Source organism: Carya illinoinensis, chromosome 9 (genome assembly GCF_018687715.1).
Source record: "Carya illinoinensis cultivar Pawnee chromosome 9, C.illinoinensisPawnee_v1, whole genome shotgun sequence".
Taxonomy (NCBI): domain Eukaryota; kingdom Viridiplantae; phylum Streptophyta; class Magnoliopsida; order Fagales; family Juglandaceae; genus Carya; species Carya illinoinensis.
In genome coordinates, this window is record NC_056760.1 from 20,883,646 (window position 1) to 20,895,470 (window position 11,825).

Consider the following 11,825-nt stretch of genomic DNA (forward strand, 5'->3'; position numbering starts at 1 on the left):
GCCCTTTAGTTGATGATAGAGAGAAGAGTATCAATGTTTGTAATAATTGAGTATCATTTATAAATATAATTATATTGAGTATTTTTGTTTCTATCATCATCATAGATTGTATTAACACATTCAACTGGGCATAAGTAACTTGCACGCATTGCCCTTGCTAGTGTGTGTATAAGTATTCATCATTTTTGGTGGGGGAGTTCTACTCCCACTGACTGAAATGGATATCGAATGGTGTATTCTTTTTTTTTTTCAATGTATTTTTTGTGTATTTAAAAAAAATTGCAATACTAAGAAATAAGTAAAAATAAAAAATTATTATCCATATAAAATATTGGTACACTCTACCATTTCTTTTTGGATGATGCTAGTGGCCACCCAACACTTATCAATGGGTGTATCACAAGCACAAATATGAGAATTCTTTTTTTTTTATCATTTTTTTTTTTGTAAAGATTTTTTTAACATCCTTAGTTATTGAAAAAAAAATAAAAAATATATAATTTTATAAATAATCACTTCCTTAATTATTAAATAAAAATAATTTAAAATACATTACTGATAAGATTGAGCGGTAAGATTGATGGGCTCCCTTAATATTTTCCCTTCTTTTTTATGGATAGCAATAGGGTACCTGTCGTCGACAAATACCGTTGAGTTGTTTTTTTTTTTTTTGTTTTTTTGGTATTGCTTCTAGCCCTACCCCTTCAATTTGCCCACTCGGTGTGCTTACTAGTGCACTTTGCGTTTTATTTTTCTTTATTTGCTTTTTATCTTAAATATTTTATAAATATATTTATAACATTTTTTTAAAAAAATAAATACCAATACATTAATAGTCATTTTCTTAATGAGAAAGCAAAATAAAAAATTTAAAAATTAAATACATAAACGATTAAAATGAGGGTGCGTACTAACATTATTCTAGAAATAAATTTGCATTGCTCAAGAAGTATCATTAGGTACTTCTTGTGGTACTAATTGTATTGTAATATCTCTTCCTTCAATTTGTCACTTCCCTTACCCAAACCAGAGAGATATATCCAGCAGACCAGAAAAGCTTCGACTCTAACCGATTCTCATTCTTCCTTGCACTATAAACTGGGCCTATGAGTTGTTGCTTCAGTCCTGTACGAATCAGTACTGATAAGACACGCAGACTCAGTTTTATACACTGAAAAACACCTATATGAAATCCAAACCGAAAAGAACCATTAAGATCAACAAGTTCTTGTGTTCAAGGGAGGAGAGGAGAGAGGAGTTACATAATCTCCACATGCATAGCTAGCAATTTTTCGTGTAACATAAAACCATAGAGCAATGCATTCATCAAAATTTTTACAAATTTTTACACATCAGTATCTTAGTATGAGATAAACTCAAGACTAAATACATTTCTGTTTCTCACACCAAGCCTTCTTCCAGCCAAAAATTAAGGCAAGCCACACAGTCACACTGCACAAACCAGAATGCACACTGAGATTTTGAATTTGAAGCTCACTGAGATGGTAAGCCAAGATTGCTTGTTCCCTGCCCTCCTTACCATCTTTATTTTTTGTGAAGAAGGTGAGCAAGGTTACGAAGTTCCTCAAACGCATGCATTGTTTCTGCATCAAATCCTCCTGCAAACTGCATCAACCATGAAAAAAAAATCAATATTTCAACAGAAACCCACCCTTTGTCAACTCGTTTTTTTTTTTTTTTTCCTTTTTTGTTAGAAGGGAAGAGGGGGGGGGGGGGGGGGGGGGGGGCAGGCATATGTCTTTTTCTCTTCGTGACCAAACGAACATATGAAAGTAAAAGACCCTAGTTTGTTAAAATTATTATTGGTAATGGAAAAACCTGATGGATTCTGAATGCAAATCGCACTCCTTGAAGGAGCATATAGTCCATTGCAGGATCCTTTTCAAGAGCTGCCTTTGACTGAAGTTCCATAGCTACCCTCTTTATGTATTTATTTGCCAACTTGACAGAGCCAAATTTTATCTGCAACATCCAGTGTTACAATTAATTTGCAAAGTCAAGTCACTCAAGGTATTCTATAAGATGCAATGTCCAGGGCCCATAAAAGTGCAAATGGTATTTTGCTTAGTGCGAAACAGAAATATGTCATGACACTATGGGGCTCAACAATAAATGGAACCCATGTTTAACTATATACGAGACTGAAATTTAAACAAGAAAGACTGAATAGTTCATATTTATCATGTCACTTTCTTTCATCATAAATAACCATTATTCAGAAATCCGTATGCTAAGTTTCTTTTGTGTCGAGTAAGTTGACAAGTTTAGATATCTCAAAATAAAGCATTTAATGGCTATGTGGATTTGAATGGTATAAAAGTTTTCTTTTAGAAGAGATTCTGATATTTTGTCATAAAATCATATAAAAAAAAGGTTTGCGAGAATGAAAATGAATGCTAATATGTACCTTGCTTATGATACCGTTATCAAGTATCCAATCTGTGGGAATGTGAAATTCTTTGCAATTACGCATCAATGAATCCCTCGTTCGATGGAGGTTATAAACAATACGCTCCATCCTGACAGTGGAAATTGTTAATAAATTTTCATGTAAAACATATTGGATTCCTAAGCAAACAAATATTTCATGAAAATCAATACAAATGCAGAGCAACTAATCCCCCGGGTTCTTACTTCTCTGACAATGAAACCATTTTCTTCAGCGCGATGTCACATGGCCATCGAGGATCATCTTTGTAAGAAGACACCTCAGATTCCAATTTCTTAAGATCTCGATATGCAAATGCTGCTTCTCGCAATGTGTCAGCTTTCTTCTCTGGCCAATCAAAGTGCTTTAGGACTGCCCTTTCATCCACCTTAAAGAAGGAAGCAAACAAAACAAGGACAATAAACAATCCACTACAGTTATCTTATGCTTACAACTAAAAAACAACAAGAAACAATCCACGTAACTATCATCTTCTGCTGTGACTAAAAAGAATCTTTAATTGATGCCAAGAAAATAAAAGGCTAAACCGAGCATGAATGCCGACTAACAGGTGGATCGGCTACAATGGCTCTTTTAAATATAGAATCCATGTATAAAGATGTAGTGAAAATTTTACACTGGCTGTCAACCTACTGCAACCCCCCCTTTATTCTGACATGGGACAGGTTATGCAAAACATCTATTAAACCAAAAGCATGAGAAAATTACATAGTTTATTTCTTCTAAGCCCTTAAAATTTCAGTGTTGCATTAAATTTATTATCTTTGTCTGTAACTTGCATACATAAATTATATGTGAGGAGAAATGGCCAAAAAAATTGAAGTTCTTTACGATATTTGGAAAAATGAATTGTGAAATTAAAATGGCGATTCTCGAAGTGACGGTAATCTACTCACAAGAAAGCAAAGTTCATCATCAAGCCACTTCACAAATGCTACAACATCTTCAATGTCCTGGTAAACTGCACCATTCACCTCTCTTATCAATGAATTTACAAATTCTCCTTGAGTCTCAACGTCTGCCTTAATCTGTATAAGGTACAATAAATGAACTTTATTAAGGAAGAGACTAAAGCACTATATGTTAAAAAACGTACTTTAAACTTTACGTTTCATTATACTTTAAACTGTACATTTCATTATACTTTAAACTGATAAGCAAGAAGTTATAAGACTTCGGTTCTCAGATTAGCAACTTAAATCATCCTATAAGACGCATTTTTGTTACTTTTTTCTCTTTGATTCAGATGTTTAAAAAGGCATCTACCTGGGAACATAAATTTGGAGGCATTATATACGTTTCCAAATCACAATCCTTCATCGTTCATATAACTAAATCTTTTACCTGAATAAGAAGGAGAAAAAACTTACAGCAAGCAAATGTGATGATCGGTTCTCAATCTCCCCAATCATGCTACTACGAACATTGGCAACATCTGGGGCATCACACATTCCACCATTTGAAGAATCCTTTCTAGAATCTCTCTTCATGAGTGAATGGTAAAACTCGACTACTTGTGGGGCTCGCTTGACCATTCCTGCAGTACTTCTCACAGAAAACTTGGGAAGTGGTGGGGGAGGTGGAGGTGGTGGCGGTGGCAGTGGAATTTGAGCAGGACCCTCATCCGTAGGTCCACTAGATATGGAACATGAGGGCCTTGGAGGGGGATTTGGAATACGCAAGGCCCTTTTCTCAACATCTAGAGAAGCTGAAATTTTATTGCCTTCATGGCAATTGCCAAAAACCTGTGGTCTATAAGCTATACCTAAATCATATTTTTGAGAAATTAATGGCTCTACTTCTTTTTCCATGTCTTTTGTACATGTAAAACAATCAGATTGTCTTCTCCTACTTGATGCCAGCTCTTCGGGACAGCATTTGGCTCCACTTATGGAGTGCCTTCTCCTGGGACTACTCATTTCCTCCAAATCTACCCAATTTTCATCCAAAACTTTATCTGGGCAATCTAAAGTTGGCATATCTTCTTCAGTAATAGGCCATTTCTTTAACTTCTTTATCAGGTTTAATCTCTTTGCACTCGTACATTCTAAGTACTCATGGCTTTGGGAAGACAATGATCCGACAAGTTCACCGCTCCTCTCAATTGAATGGGGACTAGATGACTTATCAGAGTTTGTTGTTGAGCATGAATTGCGCAACTCATTCCTTAAGCATGAATTCACCCATCTCAAGTAGGCAAGCTCCTCAACCTCATTCAATCTGCTCATCTGTAGTCCTTCAACTTGTTTGCACAGATCTTCATTTGTGTGTCTTAGCAAAGATGCTTCAGCTTTAATTTTTGCAACAATGTCACTCTGTCAGTCAACAAGACACCATACTGTCAGTAAAGAAATTGAACCAGTTTAATGAATTTAAAGCCTAAACTTTGGAAGGAAAATGGCAATCTGAAATCGAGTAAGAACCCCATGATTGTTGCCAACAAAACTGAGGAAGAACAGCTTTACATAACATTTCTGTACTCGTTGTCGATAAATTTATGAAAAATGAACCACTAAAAGGATAAATAGCATTATACCCAGATAAACCAGGAGGCATAGATAAGTTGCACTAAAAGGATTAGAAATAATCTCTCTCTTGGGCCGTTAATCCTTTAACGAGGATAATTACCATAACTAAATCAAATAAGATGATTAGAATAAATATTTTCCTGTTTGGATCACTAATAGGAAATCATCACAACTGAAGCACCCTATGTAACGTTTTCTCAGTAACGAAACAGACAGAGCATTAGGCCACCAAATGTTTCCATTACAAAGAACAGTTGCAGATAATACCTCAGAAGCCTTAGCAAGAGAAGCCGATTGAGACTCCAAAGAAGCAAGCCTGCAAGCAAGGTTCCTCTTTTCAAGCTGCAGCTCCTTGTTCAGGCGCCTCAACTCCACAACCTCCATTTCTAGACTCTGTGACGACAATGCAATCGAATTCTCATTGTCCTCTCCTCGAGACACCTGCTCATGCCTTTCCGAAATCAACGTTAATGATGAAATTTGCTCAGAAAGGCTCGCCTTTTCTGCTTCTAACAACCCAACTTTCCGAACTAGATCATCCAATTCATTCTTCTTCACTTCTAGTTCCCTTGCAAGTTCTAAAACTTTTGGGTTTCTCTTACATTCTGACAGTTCAGCTTGTAGCTTGAATTCCCTTTCCTTTGATTCTTGCAGCAGGCTTCTCAGATGATCTAGTTCGACAAATAAATCGCGGGAAGATTGTCTCCGATGCGTTTGGTACCCTTGCGGGTGGATTTGAGCGGCAGTCACCGAGCACGACAAATCCCCGATTAGCGACCGCTTGACGCGTGCATGGGATGGCACAAACGCGTTCTTCTGATTGACAGCGTCGGAGTTGGTCAGCGGATGTTTCTTGGTTTGAACCGTCGCCTGCTGCGCCTTGGGTTTCTTGTCCGCTGAGAAGCCCTTTACTATTTGGGATCCCCACGAAGAAGCGGACCGGAGCCTTGAAGGGTGGCTGTTTCCTTTGGTATTCTGAGGCTTTGGAATCTGATTTTGATCGGCGAACTTGGACACTTTCGTCCGGTTCTCTGATGGGTGTTCTTGTCTCATTGTTTACGATATTCACTGTAGTATACGGCTTTTAAAGACCCAAAAATCAAGGATTTTGCTTTTCCAAAACCCCCAGCAACCAAATTTCACGCAGGGAAGAGCCCAGAAAGAAATTGAAGCGAGCTGGAGCTACGAAGACCAAATTTGGAGCATTTTCTCACTCCAAAGAAAACCCAGAAAATAATGAGAGGAGCCCTTTCGTTTTGCTTTAACTCTTCAAAAATATGAGCTGAGAAGAAAAATAGGGGGAAGGATTTTAACTGTGCAGTGGAGCTGATGATTAGTGCGTTTTGAAATGGAAGCGTAATGTAAGCTCCAATTCCAAGATCATATACTCGCTGAGGAAAAAATATGGCAGCTTTTAGCTTTATTACAACGTTTTGAATTTTTGAAATTTGAATGTGGCCCTTCGCTCCCGTGGTGGTAGAAGAGTACGAGGTGGAATTGCAACGGTCGTATTCCGTGTCTGAGCCCAATCCCACGTGTGTGGGGAATTATGAACACAGATGAAGGGTATTCATGTCTTTAGACCAAAACACTGTCATGGAATTTCGGGTTTAACGCAGACTTTTTGTTTCTTCCGAAGTCAGGATTGCCATAAATTTTACAGAGAGACGAAATTGCCCTTCCGGTTTCAGAAAGTAAAACTTCTGTACTAGTTTTGTGAAGAGTGGTGCTAGGGCCAACACCTTTGCATACCGAATAGTATAAATAATTTCTTTTTTTTTTGTATTTCTTTAAAACATTTTCTAAATCTATTTAAACATTTTTAAAAATAAAAAAAATATAAAATCATCAAAAAATACTTTCTTAATTATTAAATAAAAGAAAAATTTTAAAAATTCAATTCAAAATAGGTATACACTTTTTCAATGGCTCTATCATTTCTCTTTTGACCCTCTAATCGTAAAAATAATTTTGAATTGAAGTAGCTAGATGCATACCCTATTTATCGACGTAACAAAGAGCCATAATACCGTATGATTTATCAAAATTAGCCTCATTTGTTTTTATAACACTTCTCAATTTATCTCATTTAATTATTATAATTTTTTAAATTTTCATATAATAAAATAAATAATTTAACTATTTCAAATTTTAAAACAATATAATATTAAAAAAATATTCTAACAATATCTTATTTAATTTTTGACTTTGATCTCATCTCATCTTATCTACGAAAACAAACATAGAGATTCTTAATTTTATAGCACTCCACATTAAGAATTACTGAGCACATTGATTAAGTTTAAGTCAAGGCTAAACCAATTACCAAACATCCAAGAAGTGCATGGTGTACAAACACATGAAGAGGCCGGGGGACTGTCAGTTTATGATGAAGATTTCAAGTTGGCAGTAGTGTGCAAAAGGAATAAAACCAAGCTGGTTCATCACCTCGTAATACATCTTAAAGTTACAAGTCATAACCCCTAGTACCAAGCTAGAAGACATGGAAAAGGGGGACCATATATGCTAGAGACAAAAGCCACATAGTAGTGACACAAAGCTTCTCAAAAAAGAAAAAGAATAAATATAGACATGCCTAAGTTTGGCTTGGTTTTGTTAGAATAGGATAAGATCCTCTATTTTGATTATAACTCCAAATTCAAATTGTCAAAGGCTTGCGGCCCGATTGGCATTATTAACTTTCAAAATGGAGATCTGGAGTTTAAAACCCCCCTTTTCTAAAGTATAAAAAAAAAATCTAAATTCAAATTAGACCAAAGAGGTTAAAAACCAAGAAAGAATATATATCTTTAAGTTGATTTATCAACACATCCAATACACTGCTTTACCATAATGGATACCATATCAGCCGATATGTTTACAAAAAACATATTGGCTTGCAAGTAGCAGAACTCTAAAAAATTACTTATGATTAAAGTATTTTTATTTTTTTATTTTTTTATTTTTTTTTATAAATGTAATGGGTACCACATCAAGCAGTGTGTTTTCAGTAAACACAATGGCTTCTAAGTAGCAGAACTCTAAAAAACTACTTGTAGTCATGTGGATTGCCATGTATTCACATCTTTTAGGGATTGATTTTTCATTTAACCCAATATATTATTTGCTAACTCTTGATATTACTCATTTATTATCAATTTCTGTTGGATAATTAAATTACAATCATAAGCAGCATATTACCAGTATTTTGAAAAATCATTTAATTTTTAGAATAAATAATATTAAAAAAAAGTTTAGGAAAAACAATATAATAGATTTGAAAAATAATATAAAATACAAAACTTGGAAGTAGATTATAACTGAAGATAAGTGATCAGTTAATTAGAATAACACTAATTAAGATTAATGAATTTTACGTTTACTAATATTAAATGTAGCTAAAAAATAATTAATATAAATGGGCCAACCAACTCAACAGTCAACACACATGGCTACACTGCCGAAAGCACATCAAGCCCATTCTTTGTTTTGGCCCATATATTAATAATCTCGCTCGGAAGAGAGATTTTTCAAGTTCTTGTTGAATGGAATGACCTTTAACGGAAGAAACAATAAATAGAAATAAAATAATGCTATTTCTATTTATAATTTTTACTCATATAATAGTTATTGATACATTAAAAATTATGAAATTTATAATTTATAACTTTAATTAAAAAAAAAAAAGAATTGATAAAACGAGTTTTATATGTAAATTTGTAAATACATATAATACTATTTATAAATAAATCAAAAATTTTATGATATTTGCGTACTTTTTACGCATTTTACTAATATGATTAGCTGCTTTATTTTTTTAAATATAAAATAATTATTTTAATTAATCATATTAATAGAGTATATAAAAAATATGTAAAAATAATTATACTTAACACAGTTAAAGAAACACCACTTGAAATCCCTTTTTAATTGTTCTTTGTGATTTGGTGGTAATTAGATGTAACCTTTAAAGAGTGCATGAATTTGCAGTTGGTTTGATGCCGATTGAAGCAGCTTGGAACTCATTGTCGGCACGTTTTACGCCCCAGGATGAAAATGTGATTTTATTATGTGATGTCGGGTTGTAATTTTATTGTCCCCTCTTTTGGCAATAGTTATATCTATCTTTTCTTGTCCGTCTGCATGGGGGATAGGACGTGACTCTCCCAACACACATTGTCCGACATGTAACCTCTTATAATTTATCATTTACTACTAGGACCTACAACAGTCAAGGTCAAAGCTAAACGACAAACCATACAATCACATGATAGGGATATAATTATATAAATTTGTGGGTTTTAGTCCATTTAAAAGAAAAAATTTTAGTTTTCAAGATTTTTGGAACCAAACTTCGAATCTCCCTTCTCATATATATATATAATTATAACTATATCAGTCTTAAGATTTTGTGAATATCAGGCTATGCCTACACCAATTCAATCAGGATCCTGAGTTTTCTTCAATATGCCGTGTTTGGTGCATATCCACTCATTGCAATCAAGACCATGGCTGACCAGACCAAACTTAAAGCTAATTCAAGAGAGTTGAGTTTTTCTTCCATGTGTTGTTGATAATATTGTTTATCACTTATTATAATGGAGTATCACATATTGTTTATTTAATTTTGTGAAAGTAAATAAAAAAAAAAAAAAATCTTGATTTTTAAATATATTTTGGACTGTTGCAGTTTGTGAGAACGTATAGATAGAATTGAAGTGGTTATTTAAAAGATTGGGTGATGGGCCACTGCATCCCCCCTGGTCCTGACCCCCACCTCAGACTAATCAACCAGAAAGATCCTACTCAAATAATTGCAAACTCTCCACCTGTTAACAGTGATTGGGTGGCACTTCCACGGGATATTGTCAAGATTAATTGTTATGCCGCCATCAACAAACAACTATACAGGGTAGGTGATGGTGTAATTGCAAGATACCGAGAAGTAAAAGTTCTTGCTTCTATGAGGATGAACAGACCATTATTTCCAAACCCTATGCTTGCTGAGTCCTTTGCTGCACTTCAGGCTACTTACTATATTTGGGATTGAGCTGGGAATACAAAAGATCATTCTAAAAGGAGATTCATTACTTGTTGTCAAGGCCATCAAAGATTCATTAAATGTTTGCTCTCTAAATTTGTTAGTTGGTCTGTAAACCATGTTAAAAGGGATGCAAATAATAATGTCGCTCATGCTCCAAGTAAGATTGCCTAGGCCCTAGGATATCCCTGATGTAATTATTGACACGGAGGAATTTTAATTGTATTCAATCTCTCTTGTAAAGATCATTCTCAATCATGCTATGTTTTGTCCCATAAAAAAAATGTTTCTCGATAGAAAACAAAAGTAATCAAATAATTACATTTTATGTTTCAAATAGCTTAGTCAAAATGGGAAAGGTGTCCTCTTTAACAAAAGCTCTAAAAAGGCCTTGGATTCTGCATACTCTCATGATCAAGAAACTTAACAAATTATTTAATACGCAAAAAGAGTAAAACATGAATTGTGAGGCAATCAATAAGCATTAAAAGAGCCATATATCAAGGACTTAACATGTGCATGATGTGCAACAAATTTGGAGGGTAAAAACCCAAGAAATAAGTAGTAAAACTAGAAATAATTGCGCAGCAAAGCCCCTTAAAATAGCAACCACGCCATATGGATTGAAACTGTATGATCGATGCTTAGAATCTGGCTTAAATTACTGGCTTCTAGTTCTGCTATGTGGATTCTTTCAAATATCAAACTATTTTTTTATATCACTAAATGGTTGGGGTTTTACCAATTCGCCATTAATTACCATCTTTTGTTTTTAAATGCACTAATATGTTGGAAAATGTTAAGTTGCCTCCACCCCTGTTGATAAATAATTCACTTCTCTCTTCTTTTTTCTTTCTTTCTTTCTTTTTTTTTTTTTTTGAAAAAAAAAATGACTGATGTAGCAAGGCACTGTGACTTGGGTACAGTTCTAACAATAAAACATGATTAATTCCTTAATGAGTTACCATGATATCTCTCATTGTCATAGAAGATATGCTAGTTTATGTGTGATCACGTGTGGCCATCAAATTCAGGTGGATGTATGGCACATGTCAGACATCCTTCAATGTGAAGATGCTGCGCGCTTGGATTGTTAGTTAGTTTCAACATGACTCATAATTCATAAATAAATGTTGGCAAATTAGCTAAGCTATCACCGCTCTATGGTTGTACCTCACCAAAGTTTTCGACCTTTTGCAAAGTGTAAGATATCTTAGTTGGAGTGAAATTGTAGGCAGGCAGCAGGCTGTTGAGTTAATCGTACGTAACGTACCTAATGCACCCAACGCATGCAACCATTTGTAAGTACATTATCATAATCTATCTCCCTTCTTATGATTTTTGTCCTTTCGATCTCTTTCTTTTTTCAAGCTCTAGTGTAATTTCTATTTAAAATGACCCTTTTTGTAGCATTAGAAACACTCTTTTCCATCCTTTTTTCAAGCTCTTTTTGCCATAGAAAGCCATGAGACATATACCATGCATTCACATGCAGCTGAGTTGGTAAGTAACACGTACTCCACGGCCAATGTTATCAACTTTATATCTCTCTTATGGTAAAGAGCTGAAAAGCAACCATCCATACGTACAACTCATCAGCTAGCAATAGTTATATGTCATAATCTATTGATTAATCAAGTCTTCGAAATCAAATGATGAGTGATGCACATTCAATTCGTTAATCAAATCCTTAAGGAGATGTCCTCGATCTCTTTATAAAGCTAGATTTTTTATAAAGAGAGGACATGATCTGTGACCACACGAATATGCTATTTTTCCCCTATAA

General features: G+C 34.5%; 1 protein-coding gene across 3 annotated transcripts; it reads right to left on the reverse strand.

Annotated features, from left to right (window-relative positions):
* Positions 1-918: 918 nt before the first annotated feature.
* On the reverse strand, positions 919-6,393 carry LOC122276078 (protein CHUP1, chloroplastic-like). Of its 3 annotated transcripts, none has more exons than XM_043085531.1 (8): positions 5,266-6,393; positions 3,841-4,785; positions 3,367-3,498; positions 2,656-2,837; positions 2,429-2,540; positions 1,840-1,983; positions 1,541-1,626; positions 919-1,125 (listed from the first exon to the last, which is right to left on the reverse strand). In XM_043085531.1, the coding sequence occupies exons 1-7, from the start codon at positions 6,049-6,051 to the stop codon at positions 1,546-1,548; spliced, it is 2,382 nt and encodes a 793-aa protein (XP_042941465.1). In that variant the 5' UTR covers positions 6,052-6,393; the 3' UTR covers positions 919-1,125; positions 1,541-1,545. The 3 variants fall into 3 exon arrangements, with proteins under 3 accessions (XP_042941465.1, XP_042941464.1, XP_042941463.1); XM_043085530.1 differs by lacking the exon at positions 919-1,125 and adding an exon at positions 1,188-1,452; XM_043085529.1 differs by lacking the exon at positions 919-1,125 and having other exon boundaries at positions 1,188-1,626.
* Positions 6,394-11,825: the final 5,432 nt, after the last annotated feature.

What these genes read in the sequence shown, in the direction of transcription:
- LOC122276078 (XM_043085531.1), bottom strand. Translation starts at nt 6,051, where the DNA reads ATGAGACAAGAACACCCATCAGAGAACCGGACGAAAGTGTCCAAGTTC. An exon ending in ATGATGAACTTTGCTTTCTT is followed by an intron (nt 2,838 to 3,366) that starts GTGAGTAGATTA and finishes TCCTTCTTTAAG; the next exon opens with GTGGATGAAAGGGCAGTCCT. An exon ending in ATGGTTTCATTGTCAGAGAA is followed by an intron (nt 2,541 to 2,655) that starts GTAAGAACCCGG and finishes TTCCACTGTCAG; the next exon opens with GATGGAGCGTATTGTTTATA.